This window comes from Pogona vitticeps, chromosome 3 (genome assembly GCF_051106095.1).
Source record: "Pogona vitticeps strain Pit_001003342236 chromosome 3, PviZW2.1, whole genome shotgun sequence".
NCBI classification, from domain to species: domain Eukaryota; kingdom Metazoa; phylum Chordata; class Lepidosauria; order Squamata; family Agamidae; genus Pogona; species Pogona vitticeps.
The window spans coordinates 199,572,055-199,599,499 of record NC_135785.1 but is presented as its reverse complement, the minus strand read 5'-3'; the positions used below and the strand labels follow the sequence as shown (position 1 = coordinate 199,599,499).

The window sequence follows — 27,445 nt, the reverse complement described above, 5'->3', positions numbered from 1 at the left end:
TGTAAAGATAAATAGAGAATTTTTTAAAATGGTTTTTAGAACACACAAAAATGCATACAGTAAGAAGCTCCAGGCTAAGGCTAATAAATTAAATTGTTTGTGTAGCAGTGATAGTGTAGAAACTCAGGTTTTCCCTGGTAACTGTGTCTGCATCACCTGGAGAATCATAAATAGTGAGCTATGAAAAATACTAGCATCAAAGGAAATTAACAGACAAAAAGATTATTATTTTTTCTAGTCTGAAGTGTTAATATATATTTGGTTTTGGTTTTCTTGTGTGCATAGGATCTTATTGTCACCTTGGGATTGATCATGTCAAACAAGAACGAATGAACAAATGAAATAGGATCAACGTTTTATGTATGGTCAGAGTATTATACCAATCTAATATTAAGAAGCAGTTTTACAGAAATGCACCATGAATCTATATGTCTGTTAGTGGCTGCAAGTTTTGCACATTTCCTTATGAGAAGAAATTTGTAAAATTACTTATTTGAGTAAGCATGCATAGGATGGGATTGTACAAATATTTTGAATTGTTATAATTCTGTGATGATTGACATTACAGATCCTCCTACTATCAGAAACTACAAGATCTTCAGTGTCACAAGCAACAGTTTTGAAGTGTCTTGGAGTGTAAATTCGAAGCAGAACCATTCATTCCAGATCGAAGTGTACAAAGAAAAGGAGCTCATTCAGCAAATAGAAACCATGGATATGGAACTTGTAGTATCAAATCTGGAAGCAGGTGTAATGTACACAGTGAAAATCAGCTATGACGTTTGTGGCAAAACCATTTTCTCTTACAGAAATGTAAAGACAGGTATCTGTGATCTTTATACAGTATATTGGAATTCCCAGCTCCTTTTAAATAAGTGGCAAGTATCAATATTTCCCAATTATTACATCACCAGAGGTGGCTGAACACACATCTGATTTTGACATACAGTAACTGGGAATCACAAACATCCCAAAATTTTTGCTGAATACATCTTTTTAAATTTCTGTCCTTAAAAACTCCATTATTGGGGAGTTCTGTCTTCTTACTACAGGTCTGTATTGTCCCAGATAGCCTGTTTACACTTCATACAGTTCAACCCGAAATCTGTAATCCTGGTCTGAATAATTGGTCTCATCACAAATAACAATTTAGTTATAAATCGGTTGCCCAGTTTCAGAACCCCAGCTGAAGAATTGCTATGCTTCCTTTGGACTCTAAGCAGGTAGATAGATATAAACACAAACAGCGCTAGAGAGGAATTATGTATAATTTTTGTGTTTGAGCTGGCTTTAAAGCCTAGGAGGCTATCTCTACCCATTCCCAGCTGGCATTAGGATTGTCCTTGCACAATGTTGTCCATCAAAAGATTGGGAGAGAGGAAATGGGATAAGATGGAGAGCTAGTCCTTGGCCCCATTTGTTGAAGCAAAACAGGATGTAAAGCACTAGAATTGCTACTCGTGAGCCTTCTTAATACAGATGCCGTGATTGCAGAGGCCCAGGGCCTTGGGAAAACATTCAACTTGTGAGCTGATGGTGAGCTTTCCTCAAGACTTAGCAGCAATAGAGAGTTTAGCAGAACTCCTCATAGGTCTCTTGTGTGGCAAGTAGGAGTGTGATCGCATGGGAAAATAGATCACGATTTGGAGTGCCTGTGGAGTGATCCAGTGTGATCTCTTTCCTGGTAATCAAATGACACATGGGGAAATGTGCTCCAGCCCAACCCACATCCATGTCCAAACTGAATCTTTTTTTCCAGCTGCAGGTTGCTTTTTTGGGCCAAGCAGGAGCAATTCCCTGGCTGATAGAAGGGTCACTTGAAAGTGTGATTGCAGTGTGATTGGCTGTGTGCCTTTGCAGCTGTCTATTGCACTCTAAGACTGTGTGGATGTCACTTATAGCAGGCATGGCACCAACAGCTGCATTTGCTGAGACACATTTTGGTAGCTGCCTGGACACCAAGAAATGTCTTTTTCATTGACTCTAGATGGTGTGTTATCTCAGTAGTCCAAGTCTATCTTGGCCTGTTTACGTATAATTCCCCTTTGCCTGTTTCCACAGTCAGCTGGCCCAGCAGCAACTGCATCTGCTCCCTGGGAAATCTTGCCTGTTCTGACCTTCTAACATCATAAGAGTCCATTTTGGACACCATAAGCACCCACCCCCTATAGTCTTATGCTTTGGCCCTGAAATCTTAGGGTGTGGGATACTCCACACCTGGCAACCCTCATTATTAAATTTAAGGACTAAATCCATTTTTAGTCCCCACTGTACATCCATTGAATCAGTGGAACTTATATGAGTAAAGGCTTTTAAATTCCCATTGATTCAATGAGGCTGCTCTGATTGGGACTGACAATTGGATTTAGGTCTCCTTCACACTTAAGATTAGATAGAGTAGTGTGGTGTGAGTGATTTTAAACTTACCATATTTCTCTCATATTTCGCATCATTGTAGGCACTGGCTGTCTATCAGGTCAAGGACACATTTAAAAATCCTTGTCTTGATACTTAAAGCCTTATGTTCTTCCTGTCTTAAGAGGACTCAGTCTACATGTTCCAGACTTTTGTCAGTCCCTTGAACTGAAGTGGCAAATTCAGGCATTTTCCCACTTGGCCTCAAAGCTATGCAAATCAATCCCCTAGTACCTTCATGTGGAACCAGAGATGGACAAATTAGACAAGATTTGAAAACCTATTTGTTAAACTTGGAACAATAGGTGATGGGTATAGGGAGAGGAACCTGTGTATTTTATTTGAACTTTTAACTGTTTTTAACAGTTGGTTAATTCTTTTTGATTGCTGCTCATTTTGAGTTTTATGTTGATGTATGGATTCAAAATTAAGGTTGTGATTAAATGTGTTGCATGTTTGCACATTATTGATTTTATTAGAATACACTCTGGTGTGGAGTGCAATATAAAGAAATATTATCACATTATTATAATATAATATAATATAATATAATATAATATAATATAATATAATATAATATAATATAATATGTTAATTTATTTGTTCTTGGATGAACCCTATCACCAATAATCTTGTATTATTGTGCCGTTTAGATGCCTTGATGTTTGGTTTAACACTAAGGATCTTGAACTATAACTTCACGGATCAGCTCCTCAATGCCAGCAGTGCAGAATATCAGGAATTTGCTAGCATTCTGATGTCTGAGGTAATGCTAACACTGAAAATGTTCAAACTTTGGTGTACTGCAGGCATAGGCAACATGTGGCTTCTGATCTAGATGTGTCCCCTTGGCTGTTTTTTATAGGTCTCCCTCTCTCTGCCACTAACAACTTTATCGCAATGGTGGAAGCAAACAAACCCAACCTCAGTATTTTCCCTTTAACACAAAGTGCACACTCCCTGTGCATTGCTTCCAAGTGGAAATGTATTCCAGGAAGCTTCATACAAGCACTACTCCACTTGTAAACAAAGTGCATCATCGTGCATTGACAGCATGCACCTTGCTTTAAAGACAAGAATTGCAAGGCTTTCTCCATTGCCACAGCAGCAAATTCAGTGGCAACAGGGGGCTGTGGCCCTTAGCCAGTTTCAGTGTGTTTGCATGCCGGTGGAGCTCCATAGTCTCCCAAATACAGTTCCCTACTTGTTCACTCCTAATGTAATGCAATGATTTCCTCTCATTAGTAAAATCTTTTAAAATTTCATTATTTTACAGCAAGACTGGAAAATATTACTACAAATTGCTTCCCTTTTGTTGTCCCAACAGATGGAAATTCAGCCTTGTATATAGTAGTAATGCAGCTCCCATGTGTTCAGGTTTTCTGTTTGATGGAGCAGTGGAGGGTTACCTTTAAAACCCTTGTGCTGTGTAGGATCGCCAGCTGACCAGAAAAAAACAGAGTGGCTTCATGTTGTGCCTTTAAGAGACCAAGCATATGCAGACATCAACAGATGAAACTTATCACAGCAAGAAGACAACCTTGTTGAGGTTGCAAGTTCATAAGCTGCTAAAAGCAGAGGAGCAAGAGTAGACAAAAGCTGACGATCCTAGTAATCTGATAGAATGCCTGGGCATACTATAGGTTCTAGACCATCAACTAGATTAATATTTCAGATCAGACCATTTATGAAATAGAGAATATAAAATTGGATTATTATGCCTCATTAAATGTAATTATGTTTGGGACATTAAAACATGGCTCCTACATCACACCTAATTTAACGAGCTGAGGTTTGTCCCTGGCATTATTAAGGGCAATGATAATAGAAGATTTAATCTAGTTCACAAGTAATTGTAGAGAAAATTGAATATTTAAGGAATCCTGGAGGGCAACGTTGGGACCTCAGGAAGGCCAGGTTCAGTCCCTGGCCTGAGGTTCCCTATCCTTGCTATAGGACATTCATTATTAATGGATGCCCCATTCCTATTAAATTGCCAGCATTTTATTCCTGTTGTTAGACAAATAAATGCAGTAGTGTTAGTCTGTTGCTTGTGTAAATGCCAAAGCTTCGTATATGGTGTGTCTCAGAAATAAAACTGCTTTTTGATAAATTCTGCACACTAAATATACTAAAATATACTAAAATTAAAAACAGTGTCAATGATAGATTCAATGTATATATCCTTTGACACTTTGGTGACAATACACTTTGAAACATGTACAGTACTTTGATGCTGAAACCTGTCACCTGCTTGCAGATTAGGAATTCATTTCCTCCACATATGTCTGCATTGTACAAAGCAGAGAAGCTGAAAGTCCGGATTGATTCCTTCAGAACTGGTAGTATCATTGTGAAGTTTAAAATCATAGTAGAAGACCTGGAATTTCCTAAAGAGCTATCGGCATTTGAGCTAATGATTTCGTCCCTTTTCAAAAGTTCTATACTGGTTATTGACACAAAGAGCTCTCTAGTGGAAGGTAGGCTATTTCATTAAATCTCTAGTTTACGTTCGGATTATACCAGTATATTTCATTATACAATTGGTGATGAAGTTGCCAGCTTATTGCTTGTATTGTACAACCAAAGGTCACCACAATAGTGGATGCGCTGGGAGATATTCAAGGGCATCAGAGAGTCTGTAGAGAACTTGATGTGTCTCTTCAGGTGCTGTGGGACTACAGATTCCCCCCTCAGCCCTTGCTAGCATAGCCAGTGAGTGGTGAGGGATGTTGCAGTCCAGCAGCATCAAGATAGCCGCACATTCCTCATCCCCTTTGTACATAATTGATATACAGTAAAATGCCTGCAATGAGAATTTTTCTGAGGAATGGAGAGTAGTAGTTTGTGTGGGGGAAATTGTAGGAGTATTTTGTGATTATACTGTGTTAGGAAATCCAAACAAATTCATAGTCAGTGAACCATTAAAAATATCTACCTTAAAATATATATGAATATAGGGGGGAGAGACCCTAGGATTTGGCTGCTTTATGCCATTTTCTGAACAAGGGTTGGAGGGCTTACCATAATTTTTAAAGAAATGCACTTATAAGCAGGGAAGTGGCAAATGTATTTTATGAGCCCTGACACCTACTGGGCAGCACAGTATTTAGGATATTATGTAGATTCTTGAAAACAAGATACAACTGTGTGGCTTTTGATTGTAGTAAGTGTTAACCTGTTCATCTGTGGGTTTTATCTTGAACTGTTTTTTTTAATTCATAGACTGGAATGAATGTGCATCCAGAGTAGAAAATGATTGTTGTAGGTTTGCAGAGTGTATCAACACTCTAGGCTCATATATGTGCAGATGCAAGACCACCACAGATGCCAACCCGCTCCGACAAGGGAGAAATTGTGAGGGTAAGAATCAAAAATACATCAAGTTGGATGGATATGAGGATTTGCTTGCTGCCATGACTTCAAATAAGTATTTAGTTTTAAATTTCTGTTATATACTCATGGGGGCTCCTTCTGGTGACAACTGCTTATCACGTAGAGAAACCTCCAAAACTTCAGTCAGTTCATTAATTGAACTTGTTTTCAATGCACAGAAGTTGGACAGAAGACTCAGGGCAGCAAGTGTAATATCATGGGCAGATCAAATAGTATGGTCCTCTATTCCTCCACTGCATGGATCCCCTTCACATAGAATAGACTAAGTGTTTCATTACATGTTGTTGTTGATTTATTCATGCTGGTAAAGTTTTTAAAAAAGTTAATTATGCAGGCTACACATTGCCCCCTCCCCCAGCAAGCTGGATACTCATTTTACTGACCTCGAAAGGATGAGTTAACCTTGAGCCGGCTACCTGGGGTTGAACCCTGAGTTGTGAGTGGACATCACGAGGGCCCAGCCCCATGGGGCTGGACAGTCCACTCACCAATCCGCCACTGCTGCGACCTCTGCGAAGCCTTCCAATGGCTCCAGAGATTGTGTTTGGCGAGCCACTCTTCGACCTAAGAGAGAAGCTTCTTGTCCCGCCTCCTGCCAGGAGTGGCAAGCCGCACACAATCCTCAGAGCCATTGGAAGGCTCCACAGAGGTTGAGGCAGCAACAGATTGGTAAGTGGACCATCTGACTCCATGGGGCTGGACCCTTGTTATGTCCACCTGTGTGTGGGGGGGTAATTTGTATTTGTATATAAATACTCCCATCTCTAGTTGTGAGCATGGTTTTGGCTGCAGTGCAGCAGTTTAACCACTGCGCCATGAGGCTCCTTAGTAGTTAGTAAAGTAGCTTTGTTTTAGTGGTTTGCCAAGAAATAATCTGTATTGCAAAATGCTGCTTTTCAGGGGAAATTGTGGATCCTGTTACTGAAATGGTGCCAACGTCAGAAGCAAATGGTATGGATGGATTGCCAAGGATAAGTGCCACTCCTGTATCAGTGGCAGAAAAAAAAAGAGTGACTTCCTTCCCTTCTAAGTCTACTGAGACAATAATAGTACCCACAGGTGGTACCCAAGAATCAGTCCACTTCCTGAAAGAGAAAATGGTGTCAGGATCCCAGAGAACAAATATTTCAGAATATGCCAGAAATAATAACACCCTGAATATTTCAGAAACAACAACTCTGGTGGCAGAAGATGGTGGCACTGTCACTGCAACACAGCAAAGCTTAGAAGTGGAGAGACTATCAACAGCACCAGAAAAAGACAATTCTTCATTGCCCATGATACTTGGAGTTTCATATCCTACCAGTTTTCCTTTTGTGAGAAATGGCCCTGAACAAGAGAAAAGCACACCTAACTTTTTAACTGAGAGAAGTTCTCAGAAAGTTCAAGATATGAATGTAACCAAGCATCCCAAAGTTCATGCACTGAACTATACCCTTGATAAAGTGATGGAAAAAGATAACAAATTATCTGAAGTCTTACAGTTGTCTTATAAGGAGCACACAACAGATTGTGGCAGTAAGTCTGCAGTTATGTCACAACTTTCCTTGAAAGTACTAGGTTGGTATGAAGTAAAAGAGATTGTGAATATGCGAGAATACAAGAGAATGAATAAAGGGCAGAACAGATTTGTCCCTTATAAATGTAATGAAAACAATGGCATGTGGTAAAACATTATTAAATGTAGTAAAAGCAATGTGAGAGAGTAAAAATGGCACCAAAGAGGCTTATAAAACAAACTGACTTGTTTAAATTATTTGGATAAACAGAAAAACTTGGGCCTACAGTAGCAGCAGAATGATTTTAAGGTGAGCCTCTCTGTGGAGAGGATATTCCACAGGCAGAGTCCCACAACAAGGAGAGTTCTCCATCTTGTCATGCAACAGATGGAACACACCTTGAGAAGAACCTCAACTGCAGCTGTGTATGAGGATTTAGCAAGATTAATCTGAGTCTAATCCGATAATCTGAACTAATTCTTCTGAAAATAAAACATTAAAAGTATCACCTTTATTTTGTACACTGTTGGAATTAATATGTTAATTTTTGGAGCAACAACAGCTAAACTTACTTTAAACTGTTTTAACAAAAATGATCAATAAATGTTACTTTGGGGCCGGGGTAATTTCTGACCATTTTTAGTGAATTTGTTAATTTTTAACCAGTAGTTCCAAATAGCGGTACAGGTATTTTTTAATTAACAAGAAATACATGAACATAAGAAATGACACAGGTTCTGAGATCAGAAACTTTGCTTCCTTCCATTCAAAGTTTTAATTTTTATTTTTTTTCCCTCTTAGTACCTCTTCCAGTAGAAAGAATTTTGTTCTCCGGTGTAACCAGTACCAGCTTTGAAGTGAAGTGGACCACACATTTTCTACTGAATCCTGTTTTCCAGTTTCGGCTCTTTGAGGGAAAACAGGTTCTACGGGAGGTTAAAACACAGAGCAATAACCTCACAATTACTAGACTAAAACCTGGAATTTTGTACACTGTTGAAATTAAGACAGAGGTTTGTGGAAAGAAAAGTGAACCTGTACAGAATAAAGTAATGACAGGTATAGTAACAATTTACTATTGTTATTAGTAAATTAATTTTACTAATTAATTTAGTAAAATTAATTTGCTAATTAAATTAATTAGTAAATTAATTAGTAAATTAATTAGAATTACCACGACAGAAGCCATAGTAATTCTTTATGAACCTAGCATACCCTGTTTCCCCAAAAATAAGACCTAACCTGAAAATAAGCCCTAGTATGATTTTTTTCCAGGATGCTCGTAATATAAGCCCTAGCCCTAAAAATAAGCCCCAGTTAAGTGTAACCCCACCCTCCACCATAGTTCAGCATTGTGCAGCAACCAGAACTATAAAATAAAACATCACATGAAAATAAGCTCTAATGTGTTTTTTGGAGCAAAAATTAATAAAAGACCCTGTCTTATTTTTGGGGAAGCACAGTATTAGAAGCCCATGAAAGAAGGGACCACATTTATAGTTGACTATTAAATATGAGCAAATGTCCTTAGCCTAGTTTTTGCATTGTATGTGTTTCTGCATTTACTGCCCATCCATGGAGTGAATGTTTTGACAACAGCATGTATTACTGATACAATCTTTCCCTTTTACAAATGCAGAATGTTGAAAGTAACAGATCTTACTCCTTCAGTTGTTTCAATATATTATTTATATTCAGTTTTGTCATTTGGGTTCCGAAAGAGGTCCAACAACTTATCAGAACCTTCCTAGAATGCAAACTGCATCCTGATTAACACATTTCATACTAATAATGTTGGAATCCCCCCCCCCATCTTACAGCTGGCCAAAAATTTAATGGGACAGTCAAGATAACAAATCTGAACTATAGTCCAGAGTTAAGTAACTGCAGTCATGAACTATTCCAAAATTTTACACAGATGTTTCTCACTGAGGTATGTGGATATGAAAATGTGGGGAAATGCATTTTTGTACAGAACATATATATTTGTCTATTTACTTATCTGGTATAATTTTGGGTGTGGGGCTTAAACTGGTTGATGATTTGTTGATTATATTAATGGGGGAGAAGAAATTATAATCTGTAGGTAAAATCTTGGTGTATATAGATCTATAACATCAAATATAGATAAGGGCTCAGAAATATGAGAGCTGAAATAGGGAGAACTAAGCCCTATGCTTCCCTTAATAGCCCTAGGTCTTCTAAACAGGTGGAGGCAGAGGGGGATTCTGACTGTTTCCCCTGCCCAACCTCTGTGCATCCTATTGCCTCATTTCAGCTCCTTGCTTAGGGACAGGGAAGGTGCAGTCTTCCAAATGTCGTGCTACATCTCTTGTCACCCCAGGCAGTAGTCAAGAGTGCTTGGAGTTTTAGTGCAACAACATCTGGAGGTCTACACTTTGCCCACTTTTGCCTTAACTGCAAGTGTGAATGGGATCTATGCAGGTCCAGCTAAGGTACCTGTAAATGAGTATAGAATATGTACACTCAGATACAGGTGTACATACATTAAACTTGTTCTTACCACATACTAATCATACAAACTCTAGAATTTTTTTTTCATTGGGCATCATCCTGCTCCTTTTGCATTCAGTGCATGCATAGATGTAAGGAGTAGCTTTTTGTTGCCTCCCATTCCTTATAACAATAGTTTTTTAATAGCGAATGCTCATGCATTCACCTGAGAGTTATCAAGTGATGTACACCTCAGTGAGAAGTAGAATATTGTGCTATTTCTGTCACTGAATGTTTTTTATTTATAAAAAATAATAGAGTAAGTGTTGACATTTATCCAGTTCAAAAGTGAAGCTGAGAAAGAATAGTGTGTCAGTGGCTTACTTACCCAATGCAGGATCACACCCTTTCCTGAATTTTCTGTAGTTCTTAATCAAAGTACAGTATTAAGCAGACCTCAGTGTTTGATGTGCTAAGGTATCTACATCCCTACAAAACACACCATTTCAAATGATTGTTTAGTACTCAAGTTCATAGAATATGTGCATTCTGTTTTGGTAACAGGTCCGCACATTTCTGCCCCTTAACATTCTTCAGAAAATGGATGCTGGTATGATTAGGATGTTGATAATGAATATTACCAATGGAAGCATAATGGTAAGCTTTAGTCTCCTAATTCCTGAAGACATGGATGCAAGCAATGTTTCCTGGTCTTTTCTTGATGCCTTTCGACACAGCAACCGTTTCATTATTGATAACACCAGTCTCTCCATACATGGTAAATTGTAACTTCTTTCTGTAATTTCTCTATTCCTGCAAAATAATAAATGTTAGAGTTCAGATGTGGTATCTCATAATGTTGACTCCAAAGCATTAGAGGGCTTAAGTGTTCCTACTGAGATTTCACCTATTTATTGCAGAAAGTAAAATGTGTGGTTCATCATTTCAGAAGTAAAACAATTGATGTTTAATCCAACTGTACCACTAGCATTGTAATGAATGACAGTCCTCCCAGATGTCAGGTTAGCCTTAGCCTTTCTGCTGTCACAGTGAGGATCTTCCAGGCGGTATCTATTCACATCCTATACTCTTGTCCTCTACTCTGACCTTCCCAGTCTAGTTTCTCCCCTTCTCCTAGTGACAGTGGAGAATAAGTATCTTTAAAATATAAATATTTACTTAGAACAAAGTCTTTTTTGGGTTCAGTGTCTTCATTGACGCTTATTCTCAAGTGATTGTGTGTAGGATTGTAGCCAGATGGCAACTCATCTCAGGATGCTGTCAGTGTAAAAGGTATAATTCATGAAAACTTGCACACATGGTGGATGTTCCTCCAGCATCTTTAAGTGTGTGCAGCTATTAAGGCTATGGCACAGAGCTGCTATCTTTCGGAAATAGTTGTGAATGGTACAGGTCCATGTGGCAGAATGGATCAAAGCTCTTCTTTTCTAGAGCAGTTTAAGACTAGTATACAATGACCTCAGAAGTAAGGGTATTTTTTATGGCATATATATGAATGTTACCAACTATAACATTCAGTTTTACAAAAGCCAGTGTTTAGATAGATAGATAGATAGATAGATAGATAGATAGATAGATAGATAGATAGATAGATAGATAGATAGATAGATAGATAGATAGATAGATAGATAGATAGATAGATGATATACTGATGCACTGTTAATCTTTTCCAGATTATAATGAGTGTGATAAAGAAGAAACAGATTGCTCTCCTGATGCATCATGCTATAATACATATGGATCCTATAATTGCAGCTGCAAAGAAGGATTTATCAATGTAAATGCTGAGAGACATGGAAGACTCTGTGAAGGCAAATCTTTCAATATTTTCATTTAATTTTATCTCTGATTTTCTAACATTCATGAAAACATCAACCTACCTTCACCATGGGGTGGGTGGGAGTGGGGAGGAGTAGTTAAAGCACAGCCTCTGGAATCCCGGCAGCAGATGTTATAAATTCCACAAAGAATTGAAGTAAACTCTTTCTGGATCAACTAAATAGGTATAGATCCCCAGGAACTGGGCATTGGAGTCTTGCCTAATAAAAACCAGAATACCTATGTTACATTGCTTTATAAGGTCCTATTTTTGGAGCAGTTTTGTCTAACATTTTGATTTCTCATTTGCTAGCCTTTTTTATCTTCCAAGTCCTTCTGTTTCACCTTACCCCCAAACACCAGATTCATCTTAGTTGGAACTTCCATTTTAGCCTTAAGTCTACCCCTTCCCTGTTGACAGTGTATTTTCTGAGGCTGACACAAGACTCCTCCATGACAACATGTGTAGTGACCCTAATTTAGGCATAATTTGCCACTACATCTGGCTTTCAGGAACAGTTACACTGGATTAGCCCTGATATAAATTAATGGCAGATGACCATCTACATTTTAGTCTTTGAAATTCTCTGTTAATATACTCATTGTAAATTTTTGCCTTCACTTGTCTTAATCCGATAAGCATCGAACTGTGCGACTGAGCTTGTCAACAAACATTTGGCAATAATTTATTTCAAAAATCTGAGAAAACCACCTAGTGGTGGATAAAAAGCAATTATATAGGCAACAATTTGCTGCTCTTGACCTCCTAAATCTGCTGTCTAAGGTGCCTGCTTCACTCTGCTTAGTGCAAGGCTTGGAGTTTACTAGTTACAAATAACTAATTAATTGAAATCAATCATTTTTTCGTATAGTAAATGCATATTACTAGTCAAACTGAACAAAAAAGATTTCTGTCCTTTAATACTTATAATTACATTTAAAGGTACATGGCTTGTTTTTACGTGCCATCAGGTCGCTTATGACTTTTACTGAGACCCTATAAATCAGCAGTTTCCAAAATGTCCTGGCCTCACCAAATGATGAAGGAAGAATATCACACAGTTCAAGTGCTGACTTGTTCTGTGCCTTAAACTGTTGCCTCAGATTCTGTTCTGGATGTTCAGGCAATAATGAGATGCATTCAGTAATGCAGGAAAGAACCTATGTACAAGTAGTACATATTTTTGCTATCCAGATTCCCTGGACTCCTGAACAGTACTGAGGTTGGGATGGGGGAAGGGTATAACCAAGGCAAAGACCAGTAATCTCTTCAGCATTTACACTTTCGCATGTGAATCTGACAAGATGCCAGTTGCACATAAACCCATTTTCTTCATTCATTGATATTGTCGTTTAGCTTATTCTTTTAAAAAAAATTAATTACAAAATACAATTTTCAATGCACCATTCTCTACTTTGTAGCAGTTCTTTCAAGCCATGATGCTGGAAATACGCAGGCAAAGGACTGGAATAGCACTGTTTTGCCTTTGATGCATCCATTTACTTCAAACCAAGTGTCGTCCCCTGTTTCAAAGAATTCTTCTGCCCAAACTTTAAAAGACTCAACCATGGGCATTACAGTTGATACAACATCTACAGAGGCAGTAGCAAACAAAACTTCACCTCCAGTTCCATCCTTGTCATTCACTAAGCTTTCAATTAAGAATGAAGTTCAAGTGTTCTGTGAAATTGAAAAAATTGTCGTCGCCATCCAGAAGGGCTTTCTACAGAACCAGTCTATCTCAGAATCTTCATTGTCCCTGGGGAGGCCCCACTGCAGTGGGAGAAAAAGTAATTCCAGTCATGTTGTGCTTTGGACAGGATGGAATGAATGTGGAACTGAAGTGCAAAGTGTAAGTCATCTTGAGTTCTGAGGAGAAAGTTTTGTGGGATTTAACTATACAGTATTTAATAAAAACAGTGCTCAAGATGTTACAGTAAGTAAGAGTCATGCGTTATTGAAATATTTCTCACAGGCTTCTGATTCATTCTGCACCCCGCCCCTGCTCCAGCTGTAACTACTATTGGAGGAAAGATGGAGATACCTTAAGAAAGCCCTTTGTGCAATTTTGGCTTCTTTTTGGCTTCAAATAACTTCTATCAATTTATTCAAGAATTTGGCCTTATTTATCTGGCTTGCTTTTCGATCTGTTAGATTTGCAGCCCTATTTTTATTTTGGTTTTCTTCAACCGTTTTATATTCTGTTTTAAATTGTTAAAATTTTACGTTGAATTGCTTGTTCATGCTCAGCGATCTTTAGGTATAAAGTGGGATGCGAACATGTTAGTAAATGAACAAACATTTTATCTTTAAGAAAAGCTGCTCATTTGCAAATTTAGGTTACTGAATGAGATATCTTTTCTTCTAATAATATGAAAGTTACTTAGTCATTTTAGGTATGAGACCATAATAGAATTCTTCTTAATTTCCTTGGGCTTACATAGAAATAGCAATGTGGGCTCTATAACTGAGATCAGAAGTAGCAATTGTTATCCAACTTGATTATTATTTAATACCAATAAATGTATGCCATTGTTCAGTGTGCTGTTTATAGATACAATCACTTTTGGTCCTTTTGAACTCTTAAAGATACTAGCAATGATTATGTCTTATTAGAGCTACAGATTTTTTTTAATAGAAAATAGTCAATGACAAGCCTGTATCGTGGCCTGACACAGAAAGCGCAAGTTCAGATCTGCTGCCTTTCTAAGCCTCATTTTCCAGTTCTTGGACTTGCAAGGACTGCATGAAGCTACTGCACATGCTGGCTCTTTAATCATGTCCGTATACAGATGCTGGCACCTTCAGCATTAAAGGTCCATACCTATATTTCATATCAGTGCTCTGAAAGTGTAGAACTGTGCATAATAATAATATACTGTGAGAGTCACAGTCCCACGACATCAGGAGTGCTATACTTCTCCACTCTTACTATGAACAAAACATTCTGTTTCATTTATTTTTCAGAATACAACACACACTATCCTCAAAACAATTATCCGGAATGACACATCTTCTTCCCTGGGTGTCATCCACCATTTCAGCCTTGCTGTTCCAGTTCATTGTGTGTTTCAGAATGATCTCTTAGCTTCATCTGGATATACTCCAGAAGGGTAAATAGAACTTCAGTAAATAATATTTTTTTTCTAAGTACTTTGGTTATACTCTGATTATACATTATTATAACAATTATTATGAAGCCCCTAAATAGAGCCTAGTACTGTGTTTCCCCAAAAATAAGGAAAGGTCTTATATTAATTTTTGCTCCAAAAATGCATGAGGGCTTATTTTCAGGGAATGCTTTTTTTTCATGTACAACAATCTACATTTATTCAAATACAGTCATGTCATCTTCCGGTTGCTACACAATGGTGGAGGGCGGGGTTTCACTTAACTGGGACTTATTTTTGGGTTAGGGCTTATATTACGAGCATCCTGAAAAATCATACTAGGGCTCATTTTCAGGTTAGGTCTTATTTTTTGGGGAAACAGGGTAGCACCTTGTGAAAGGGTAGCACTCTTCTCAGTGAAAGAGAAGATAACACTGAAAGCTGATTTTCATTTTAGATTTTGCACTCTCTGGGCAGTTTACAATTTAATTATGTAAGCCAGAGGTCCCCAGCCTTTTCCCAAACCGGTTGAGGGGGTGTGGCACGCTTGTGTGGGCATGGTGCGCTCATGCACATGCGTGTGGCATGCTCGCAGGGGAGGCACTCGTGGGGGGGCAGGAGATCTGTGTCCACGGCCTGGTCCTGCCTAGGCCACAAATTGCTGCTGGGTCGCGAACTGGGGGTTGGGGATCTCTGATGTAAGCTACACATTTCCCACACCTGCAAGCTGGGTATTCAATTTACCAACCACAGAAGGATGGAAGGCTGAGTGAACCTTGAGCTGGCTCCCTGGAATTGAACCCAGGTTGTGAGCAGAGTTTTGGCTGCAGTATTACAATTTTACACTGTGCCACAAGGCTCCTTTTAATGCACTTTGTATCACACGCACACATCCCTCATGCTTGAAGAGTATTGCTTGTGTATAACTGGAACTTGCCTACAATGTATCCAACCTGAGGGATTGCCCTATAGCAGTGGTTATTAGCCTTGTGTTCCCCAGGTATTCTTGGACTGCAACTCCCAGTGCAGCTGCTGGTGAAAGCTTCTGGGGATTTCAGTCCAAGAATGTCCAGATTACAGAAAGGATCAAACAAGTAATTCTAAGGAGGAAAAAGGATTGTGGAAGAAAAGGGAATAGTAATGTTCAGTAAAATAAAAAAAAAAAAAGAGGAAAATCTGTTTCAACTGGTTGATGACATTATCATAAATAAATCTCTTTCTATAGCTAACATTCCCTTTGATGATAATCGTTTGCTGATGTCCATTGACTGTGGGCCTTCAATTCTTTGTATTCTGGGCTGTGCAAAAGAAGAAAGTGGTTATATAATTACATTCCATTGGCTCAGAATGGTGCAGAGTCACACATTTGTCTTTATAATATCTAGCAGTAGTACTGATACTGTACACACATTGAATAAAGGAGCACAGCCTATAAAAAATATGCCATAACTATTAATAACAATTGATTCTTTTGCAGCATTTACACCATGTTTGAGGATTTGCATGGATCAGGACATTTCTTAACAGAAATGCAGTTGTTTGTTGGAAACTCACAAATCCCCCAAAATTTCAGCATCTCTGCTAGTGATGACATAATGATTGAGGTGGGAATTCATACAGAAGATAGCAAACTCAAGGTGGTTGTTGGTGAATGTTGGGCAACTCCTACGAATAATTCAATGGATCCTCTGTCATTTCCTTTTATACATGGCAGGTAAATCGTGTTGTTGTGGAACGTTTGACACTGCAAGCTAAGATACAGTGAGTGGGGCAACATATATCATTGTGAACAATGTAGGGGCATGCTAACAAGGTGGGCAAGAAAACATGTAGGTAGCATGGCATGCAAATACTTTTGATTGGGGATGAAAGACAATCCTGGGGATCCAGGTCTGGATACTGGCTATTGCAATGGAACAGAATGTGGACCAACCTCATCTCATGTTGTGTTTTGCTGGTGAAGTAGGACCGGTCCATTTTCACTGAGTGAAACCTCTGATTATGAGTCTTCAGTGGTGGGAGAACTTCTTTGAGTTTACACATTATCTGAGGGCATTCTTTCCTTTCATCTCTGGAAAATCTGACCTTTGTTGTCATTGTGAGGTCATGAAGCCAATGTCAACAGTCAATGTTATATACCAAATGAAAAGTACAAAAACCAGTTGTGCCCTGTGACTAGTATGTGTAGTAGATTGAAGCTATCATTCTCAAACAGTATTTCATGCGCCAGTATAAAAATTATATATATACAGTATTATAATTCCAATTTACAACTTTCTAGTATTTATTTCAACAGTTCTTCAACTCAAAATATGCATACACTCACAACGTTGACAGCCATAGGCATCTCTCAAAGCACAGTTGTATGTTGTTATTTTCTAAATGGCTCTACCTGGTTGCAAGCATTAAATTAATTGTAACACATTGTCCTACTGGTCTTATACAAGTCAGTGGCTGAAATCCTGTTGAAAAAAAACCCTGCATGTCTACAGTTGCTTCTCTCTGCCATTAGCTCTCCTTTGTGTGGTCAGCCATGTGACCAGCCATGTACCCAATTGTGCAGAGATTGGCGAGGCTGTGAGTTGGGAAGAGGAGAAGAAGAGGAAACACAATCCCCTACAAACAGAATACCAGACATTTATTTCTTAGCTTCAGCCCACTGTTTCTTTATCTGCTAGGTAATTAGATAAATAGGTACCACCTCTGTGGGAAGGTAACGACATTCCGTGTCTAGTCGCGCTGGCCACATGACCACGGAAACTGTCTTCGGACAAACACTGGCTCTATGGCTTAGAAATGGGGATAAGCACCGCGCCCTAGAGTCGGACACAACTGGACTAAATGTCAAGGGAACCTTTACCCAATTATACCAATCTGTGTTAAATGCTTGTTGTAAAGATCACCTATGTGAGTGTTATGTGCATCAAGTTGAAAACTGATTTAATAGGGCTCTCAAGTGATATGTTTAAGAAGTGGTTTTACCAATTCCACCCCCTCAGTGAGTTTATATGGCTCAGCAGACCCTGATGTCTTGAGTCCTGATTTGTCACTCAGTCCACTGTACCACACTGGGAAGTCAAAACATTGCCTACATAACTACATAACATAAATACTATATGTAGCTGAATTTTTAACATGCTGCAAATGTAAATACCTACTTAATATTTACCATTTGTGTAGTGCTTTGGAGGGTTCAAACCATTTCATGTTTTGATAATCAGATTGAAGAAAAAGAAGAGGTTAGGGTTAATATGGATATCTATCACATAGATCACAAGAGTACTGTGAACCGAATTGGAATTTTTAATCTATACATGTCTATAGCAAATTGATTAATAACACTTCTTGCAATCCTTAGAGGATCCTGTCCTTCTCTAATTATTTTACTGATGTTTCTCTTTTTAGCTGTCCAGTTCCAAAAACGCACACCACCATAGTTTCAAATGGGATGTTCAGAAAAGCCCAGTTTAAGCTGAAGATTTTCTCTTTCATCAACAATTCGGTGGTTTACTTGCATTGCAAAATCCATGTCTGTGTGGAAGTTCCTGGAAGGACTTGCAAGGCGGTAAGCAATCTTCCTGTTAACTTCCATTACTGCCTGTCTCTGGAGTGACAACCACCCTTCTCGTTGTCTTGGTAGTGTTTTTTTCTCTTTTAGTTAGATATAGAAGATTTAGGTGAAAACCCTGGGTTTGGATATAATTATAATGACTAGAGATGTGGGCTTTGAATTGGTAGATGACTATGAAACCCACCGGCACAGGTGGCCAGCCCAATTAAAATACACCCCTAGACCCCACCAGATCACTTACGGTGCAGCACATGTGGCCAGAGTCATCTTCAATGCCCCAATTGTGGCAGTAGCCCCGCTGCCACAAACCTGCCTCCCTTATTGACTGGCTACTCCGCAGTTGAGCAGACAGACTCCTCCTCCCACCCCCTTGCTGAAGTGGCCGGGCAAGCAGGAAAGGCAGGGCTGTGTCAGCTGGGCTACTGCCCCGAATGGAGCGCTGGAGATGATGCCGGCTACGTGTGCCATCTGCCATGCAGTACATGGTCTAGCAGGTTCGGTGGGGGGGTGTTAATCAGGCCGGCCACCTGTGCTGGTGGGCTTCTTATTAGTCTACAAATATGAAGCCTCCATCTCTAATTCTGACTTATGGTGACCCTTTCCAGGGCTTTCTAGGGAGAGAGTACTCAGAAGTGGTTGACCATTCCCTTCTTCTGGGGGCGCTCTGTGACTGTGCAGCTTGCCCAAGGCCACACAGGATGACTCTTCTCCTTGGAAGCAGAGTGGGAAATAAATACTCCCAACCTCCAGCTCTGCAGCCAGATATCTAAACCACTGAGCTATCCAGCCAGGTTTTGGGTATATATTAAATGATATTTTATGGATAGGGATTAAGCACAGGTATATTATAAGGGGAAGAAGTAGGAATTAGCTAATGCATAATGCATATCTAATATAAGTTTGTTGTTCAGGAAACTGAATCTCATCTAAGTGTATGCATAAAACCTAGGTCACAATTACAGCAGGACTGCAGTCTCCGTGGGGGATCAGTTCCAAGCTTCCCCCTCCCATAAATTCCAGAAATCACAGATATAGCAAACCATATACTGTATATAGTATAGTCTCTAGTTCCCTCTAGTGGCCATACATCTTGCAATACATCTTGGAAACGCATATTTCTGGGAGTCTTTTTTTAATTCAATATTTCCAGGGAAAAGATAAATGAAACCATGGGTACTGATTCTACAAATACTGTACAGTGGTTCTACTGTAATGGTTTTAAGTAGAAATGAATAAGAAAGTAGGATTTTGGAAGAAAATTTCATGCAGATAATATACAAAGGATATGTGCAGGAAAAGAAACTTGTGGCAGGCCAGTGGGCAACCCAAAGGGAAAAAAATAATAATGAGATATATTTGGTTGTAGAATACCTCTTACAAAGTCTTAAGATTCTCTTTAAATCCTCTTTGTATTTCCTTCCTTTTCTGCTTTGGCTCCTTGCACTTAGCAGCCGCCTAGAGTGGTCGTATAGACCAGATGGGTGGGAAATAAATAAATAAATAAATAAATAAATAAATAAATAAATAAATAATAAAACTATCTCTGAGCTTCCTTATCTTACAAAAGGTCAGTGGCTTAAACAATAACTTCCAAAATACAAAACTAGACCTTGGCAGAACCCTTTATTAGATATGAATAAACATAATAAACACCGATCTTTATTGAAGTCTTTAGGTGCCAGTGAAATCCATATGGTGCTGAGGAAATTACTGTTTACATTGTATTAAAGAAGGATTCTTATGTTTTGCAGAATTCCTGAAAAACATTACTAAGATAACATGTAAGACATATCCCTACTGACTTTAGTCAAATATTTCATTGTTAATCAATTTTTATAATTGATTTATTCCTTTATTTACATTGCACTTTGTGATTCTAAAATGGCAGTATTGTAAACCAGGTCGTAATTTTTGAAAAGTGATGTAGGTCTTTCTCTCTAAAATAAGACATAAGACATAAGACATAAGACATAAGACATAAGAAATTTATTTGTCATTGCGCTCACAAGTGGGTGCAATGAAATGAGGTGCTCTTCCCCAAGGTAAAACTGGGGAATAAATATACAGTATTTATTTATTTAATATATATATTTAATATATATTTAATATATATATTTAATATAATAATAAATGAATAATATGAAATACTTTCTTCTAGGAAGTGTCAAAAAATACAGGCCTAGATGCAGTTCAACAGTTCCAGGCAGCAGCAACTAATTGCCGAAAATAGGCATGCAAGAGGGGAAAGAGAATTCTGGAGGAGGGGGAGGAGGAGCGGAGGAGAGACTGGCTGGCAGATGGGAGCTATCAGATACCTCCTTCTGTGAAACTAGAAAAGGGAAGTTCTACAAGCTCAAGGCCCTAATTGGATCCTAGCCTCAGGCATTGAATGATCCATTTACAGTCTTCCTCTAGAATTATGCCTTGTCTATGAAATTATTGAAGATATCTTCTTAAAGTAAAACTCTATCCGTCTGTCTACCTATCTGTCTGTTTATCTAGGAGTACTGTGTGCAGGGGTACAATAGCCATTATATGGAACAGCACACACAAGTCATGTGCATATATAACAGACTTGTATTTATTTGTATGAGTGCATTTCATTGTGGAGGATTTACTACTGCAAGTGGTTATACTACATGGAACTAATTGTTATATTATTGTTTGGAATACCTAATAGTCATATTTCCAGGAGACTAAATCTCATCCAAATAGATGCATAAGACCTGGGTGACAAATAATGGTTTTAAAGGAATTAGTTGGAAGTGGGAAGAAAACTGCATGCAGATGATATAAAAAGTACAGGTACAGAAAAAGAAACTTGTGGCAATCCAGTGGTTAACCAGGAAGGAAATTCTCTGGTTGCAAAATACCTCTTACAAAGTCCCACACTCTTAAGTCCCCTTTGCCCTTAGAGAAAGCTACTTAGATTGCTGTTTGAAAATGTTTTGAGCTACAGGCAACTCTGATTTAAGGAATATGTTTTCCCCCCTAGCTTGGGTCCACAGCAATATTTTGGATGACTGATGTACGAAATGTAACCTTAATTGTTCAGTCTTGCTTGCTGAGCAGGTTAGTGTCTGACCGTCCTCCTGTCAGTAGGAGTTCTACCACTGTGGAGGCCCTTGCTTTGTTGACAAAGAGCTTCACAGAAGGAAGATCACTCCCAGTGGTGCTCTGATGGTATCGCTTTTGCTGCTGTCAGTTTTCTCAGAGCAAATATAAGATGTCTTCCCTTAAGCCAACAGTGGTGTCTACTCGTATTTAAGCCTGTAATTCTATGCACAGTTATATGGGTGAAAACACTCACTGAATTCAGTGGGGACTAGTTGTAAGGATAACATATATAGGGTTGTACCTAAAATAGCCAGAATGGATGCCACAGAACACTCATTGTTAACCATGGCAATTCATTAAGTATTAAAATCAGTTTGATCATAATCATGAGCTTTTTAAAATTTTACCTAGTTTCGTGTTGTCATTATGTCAGGAATTATATGCTGTATTAGTTCACAATCTGCCTGCTCATACCAGTGACTAGGAGAGGATTGTGTCACTTAAGTGTTAATTTCTGTTAATGACGTGCTAGCTGTAGTGTTTCATTTGCTGCTCTACAGTCCATCTAATTGGGTTATAAGATCGTAATTTGAAAGAAGAGTACATCATTGGTCACGTAAGAGATTGCGGACATGTATAATACAAAGTACTCCAACTGTCTTTAACTTTCTAGTATATGTGTCTAAACATTTCACATTGATTTTTTTTTAAAAATCCCAATCCATGTCCATGCATTTTATTCAAACAGAGCTGCAGTGGTTTCCGTTCTCAGAGGAGTGGTGAAATTATTGCTATGCCTAGTGCCTCTTGGGGGCCCCTGCGCAAATACAGTGGTGAGTAATAAGCAAGGCCTATAGAATAGGTCAATTATCAAGGAAAGATTAAGGGTCATCAGGTCTGTCTGCTTCTCCCGCTGTCTATTACATTAGGAGTGGGGTCCGGAATAAGACTTATACTATACTATAATTCTTTACACTCTGGACAGGGCTTTCCTCCTACTTTGCAAGTTCTACTCAGAAATGGAAAGGGTGATGGTGAAGGTAATGGAAAGAAAGCAGGTAAAGCAGAAAAGTGTGTATACATTATAAATCATATAAACTACCTTGAGTCCCAGTGCCCAAAGACAAGTAGCATAGGAGTGCAGTAAACAAACAAACAAACAAAAACCAAAGTAAAATAAATGAGTCACCTGTTCTTATGCACCAAGTCAAAGAATAATCAAGTCCCATTATAAAAATCAAATCACACTATAAAAGACTATGGAGTAGCTGACATTCAGTGTTTTAAATCTGTGATAAATGAATCTATAATGAAGAAGAAGGAAAGCATGAAAGCAAAAAAGAGGGAGAACGGACATGTATGAGAGAGGTATTTTGTGTTTTCTCACTAAAACTCCCAGCTTGGAAAACAGGTGGAAATGCCTCTGATGTCTGGGAGGACAATGAGGCACATGAGAGCTGAATGTTTTCAAAAGATTTTGAAATCCTCTGGGTTGCATGTTTAGAAATGGTATATGGCCTTGATCCCAGCTTTGATCATGAGCACTTTCATTGCACATCCTGTTGCTTAGCTTAGTAAATTTCACTAGATCAGGCCCATTGAATCAGTGGGAATTTAGTGAGCCAACTCCTCCATATATTGCACTGATTCAAATGTGCTTACTTTGGTTTTGACTTACTTTATCATAGCAAATCACAACCCACTTGAATAAATGGAACAAAGGATTTGACTCACTAAATCCCCACTGGACATACTCTACTGCAGTTTACTATGCTGAGCAACAGGATTTAGCCATTGGATCACTTCTTTAAAAAATGAATGAAATGATCAGGGCATTGTTTTTTTCTTTTTCTTTAAAACGGACATCAGGTAATAGCAGGGATATGGTGGGCACTTTATTTTAAAGCTGAGGATTTTTCTGTTTTCATAGCTGACTCAGCAATTTGTCATATTTTTATCCCACCCAATGACCTTGAATGGCTAATGTTGCTATATAACAGCAATGCAAAGACTATTCAGAAGATCTCACAATAAGAGAGAATGAGATGGCCATCTCAGACAAGAAAGGCTGGGCAGAGGTGACAGCCTTTCAATTCTCTCTGGGCCCTTTAAGCAAAGATAATTAAGGGGGCATTAGAATTGCAACCCTGGAAAACTGAGATGCAATAATAAAATGGAGATTGGAACAGCAGTGGACTGCATGCCTATTAGAGGTTACTTCAAGTCAAACAGATGTTTTTATAAGTTTGGCAAAATACATGTAAAAAGCTATTGGCTCCACTAGGCATGAAAGCACATTGTAGGGTTAGCAACCCTGGCAGAGTCTATATGGAATGAATATACTTCTCCACTAGAAAAATACTGCCAACACCCACTAGCCTGCCCTGTACTGCCAAAAATTGGTCTGCTGTTCTACCCCCAAAGTAGAATCATAGGACTGCAGGGCTGAAAGGGATCTCAAAGCTCATAGAGCCAGGCTACCTGCTAATTCAGGAATAAAACTTAAGATTCAGCTGCCAACCCAGTCAGTTTCTGTTTGTGGAATAGGAAGGAGTATGCCATTTCGTATTTTGCTTCAAGCAGCAAAATATCTTGGGCCAGACTGGACCACAAGTAAGAAGGCAAGTCCCTGATTGCAAGTTTAGGATTTTGTATTCTTGACCTCCAAACTGCCAAAGCAAAAAAGATTTATGTACTGAGGATCTTGTTTGCTTTCCATCTGGGTACATCACATTTTTCTTTGTATAAGGCACCCCCATGTATAAGACCCCTTCACACTTTTCTAACCCAAAATTAAGAAATCAATATTTTAAACATAAAACAGAACACAGATCTGAATATTTGCCTCATCAGATTAGGAATTATCAATACTTATGTTTTATTACATCCTGTGGTGTTCAGTAAAAATCAGCTTGGATCAATGGGTGAAGGAAACCAGACCAAATCCTCCACTACCCCCCATCCCATCATATATTTTTGTGTGTGTCCTGCCCACAAAGAAATGCAAAGCCATTGACTGTGATGTTAACCAATGGCTCTATTTTCCAAGCAATTAAATAAATAGATGGGATTTTCATCAATAAATGAACCATTAAGAATGCAATCATATCTATGTTCACCTACAAGTAAGCCTCACTGAATTTTGTGAACTTCAACTTTCTTCCAAGTAAGCATAAGTGAAATTGAACTATAAAAGTCAGAGTGCACATTTCAAATTTCATCATGTTTTATACTGTTGGTCCTTAAGTTTTATGGAGTAGTAAATGTCATCTTTCCATTTCTTTTATTTCAGATGATTTAAAGGGAGAGGACAAGCCTGGTTTAGGCGTGGGTTATATAGTCCTCATTGTCATTGGTGTGTTTGTTCTTGTACTGGGAATAACAGTTCTTCTAATTTACCGACACCACCGGAAGGCAGGAACATACAATTTCAAAATCAAGTCTGACAATTTTAACTACCAAGTGTTCTATGACTGAACATTTCAGTTTTGTCACATGTAAGTTCTGTTATTCCCTGAATTCTTCTACTAAGTGGTGGTGTGTCTATAACCCTTTGTACCATCTTGATGGCTGATTTTGGCTGCTAAGAGGGGTGGGGCTTGGTTAGCACTTGGGTGGGAGACCCACAGGAAATACCAGAGATCCCCAGACACAGTTGGGAAAGAATCCTCCTTGAACCTTTGAGAGTTCATAGTACCGGGTTAGATGGACTAGTGCTCTGACTCACTATAAGCAAACTTTCTATGTTCCTGCTCCCTGCAAAATCTTTAAAAGTAGTTTACAAAAGTATATAGTATAAATACATGAACTAGAACAGTATTATGAGGCTCCTCCTCCTTTATGTAGTAAGTATAAGTATATACTAATGGTTAACTACACAGAGAAAACTGGTTTATATACTGTATTGATCAATGTCTAGAGACAGCAAGTATAGGGAAGAGTGTAGACAAGTGATACCCAAACTTAGGTCTCCAGATGTTCTTGGACTAAGACTCCCAGAAGCTGTGCTGGCCAGGATTTCTGGGAGTTGTAGTCTAAGAACATCTAGGAACCCAAGGCTGGGAACCACTGGTGTAGATTTAGTACAGACTGGGATGAACATGATTTGGATTCCCAGTCAGTCATGAAGCTCATTTTATGTTTGTAGGCACATCACTCTGTTTAATTTGGCTGGGGAGATAAAACTGATAATCCCCATGGATGAAACCTTTTGAGGAGGGGTGGGATTCAAATGTGAGACAAACAGATCATGTGTCACTTATCATACTATTTATTTTGCTGTTTTAGCTGGAAGCATTCTACAAATATAATAGTGCTCCAGGCGATGTTGGGCATGATGCACCCAGCCAGATTTAGCCACAAGTGGATGGTATTTGAGTGTGTCCTTGGGGCTGGTCTAGTTTTGTCATCAATTATCGATGAATGCCTTAGTAAATTCAGTTGCTATTTCAAGGCACTTTATGGTTCTTGCATTCTTTCAGGTGGTGAAGAAAACACTGCTATTTCTGCTGTTGGGGTCCTCTTTCTCCCTCACCTGGCCTGCCGTACCACTGTTGTTGGGGTTGTTTGCCCTTGAAAGACAGAGCACATTAATCCGTACAAGGGAACAATTTAGACTGTTTCACAACAAGATGTTCATTATGATTTTCCAATCAAGCACTTAAATAAGAGAATATAATAATTGCCCTCTCAACGGAAAACCCAGAGAGAGAAAAAAATGCTAAATGATCAACAGGAATGCTGGATTATTGTCAAGGAAAGCATTTTGAAACTATAATTTTACATCAGTTCCACAGATTTCTGGATAAGCATTGACAAACCTATTCAGCATGCGGCTCAAAACAGTGAATGGAAGAAACCATGTCTGCAATTGTTTCTGGTTTGACAGAATAAAGCTTTCTTCTGAATAAAAGTGGAATCTGTTTCCTATTAAGTACCTTCCCGTGACATACATTTTACAGTGCAAGCAGTGCTTTGTGGAAAGTACCTATATCCTAAAGCAAATCCATCTACGAACTTGCTCAAACATTAGCCTGGTGGCAGTAGCTTATAGCATATGCTACGTATTTACACAAACAGGCAAACCATGTAGCAAAGTAAACTGTGCTGGTTTTAGTTTATGGCAAGTCTTCACATAGATAATAAAAGTGAGAGGTTGACTGTTGCAATCTACAAAGCAGCAACTAAATTCCATTTGGTTACATGTTGTTCTCCAAAATTATTCATACTTTTTGTCTGTCACCAGTGCGTCGTATGAAATGTATAAGCAAGGTTGCTATTTCCTCTTCTTTCCAGCGCCAATAATTTAAAAAATGGTGGAAACTGGCCACCTTTGTTAGAACTCTATCAGAAGGAAAGATGAAGTTTGAAGATGTTGGGGGAAATGGACATTATTATTTTTAAAACATCTGATGTGCTTTAGCCCATTTATTTTGAAGAGGCAATACAAGGTTCACTCAATGGACAGCTTTTCCACCCTAAACATAGACCAGAATCCTATTGATTAGTTATGCCAGCATAAGTACATGGGTGTAAATCAGAAGAGTGCATTCCATGAGTTAATGCGTTGCTGCTTGTGCAACTAGTGCAGATACAAGTGGCCATTTGTCGCTTAGTAACGATTTGCTGCTGCAATGTAAGCCACTGCAGTGTTTTACTCTATAGTAATAGCTAATATTATCCTAAGGCACTGGTTTGCTAAAATTATTGCTAAAAAATAAAATGATATGTGCACAGCATGAGACCATGAACCTTTGTGGCTTTCTTTTTGAAGTTGAGATATTTTGGTATATAATTGTACATTTTAACACTCATGAACATTATAATGTTATCTTGTGTGAGCCTAATCAAGGATGAACTTTCATAGGTTGCAATTTCTGAGTTTATATACTGTAATTACTGTGTATTATTCATAATCTAACATCCATATCTGCAGACAACTTAAGATATCTGGACCTAGTGCCTTTTGAAAATGTTAACATCTCCAGTTTTAAGTTGCTCCAAACTACTTTATCCCTTGCAGAGAATACGAAATACTAAGCGACTTTGATTGGCTACTTAAATGTTTGGTGAGTTATATCTGAATTTTAGGGGTTGTTAGGAG

General features: G+C 38.5%; 1 protein-coding gene across 1 annotated transcript in view; it reads left to right on the top strand.

Annotated features, from left to right (window-relative positions):
- Positions 1-27,064, top strand: part of UMODL1 (uromodulin like 1) — a 45,897-nt gene extending 18,833 nt beyond the window's left edge. Inside the window, exons 7-22 of the mRNA XM_078390274.1 lie at positions 569-823; positions 3,069-3,181; positions 4,676-4,895; positions 5,641-5,778; positions 6,712-7,329; positions 8,112-8,369; positions 9,131-9,243; positions 10,329-10,542; positions 11,459-11,596; positions 13,002-13,456; positions 14,572-14,717; positions 16,192-16,428; positions 18,120-18,279; positions 22,091-22,175; positions 24,635-24,839; positions 25,824-27,064. Coding sequence (XP_078246400.1) covers positions 569-823; positions 3,069-3,181; positions 4,676-4,895; positions 5,641-5,778; positions 6,712-7,329; positions 8,112-8,369; positions 9,131-9,243; positions 10,329-10,542; positions 11,459-11,596; positions 13,002-13,456; positions 14,572-14,717; positions 16,192-16,428; positions 18,120-18,279; positions 22,091-22,175; positions 24,635-24,819 — 3,335 coding nt within the window. The 3' untranslated portion in view covers positions 24,820-24,839; positions 25,824-27,064. The remainder of the gene's footprint in view (positions 1-568; positions 824-3,068; positions 3,182-4,675; positions 4,896-5,640; positions 5,779-6,711; positions 7,330-8,111; positions 8,370-9,130; positions 9,244-10,328; positions 10,543-11,458; positions 11,597-13,001; positions 13,457-14,571; positions 14,718-16,191; positions 16,429-18,119; positions 18,280-22,090; positions 22,176-24,634; positions 24,840-25,823) is intronic.
- Positions 27,065-27,445: the final 381 nt, after the last annotated feature.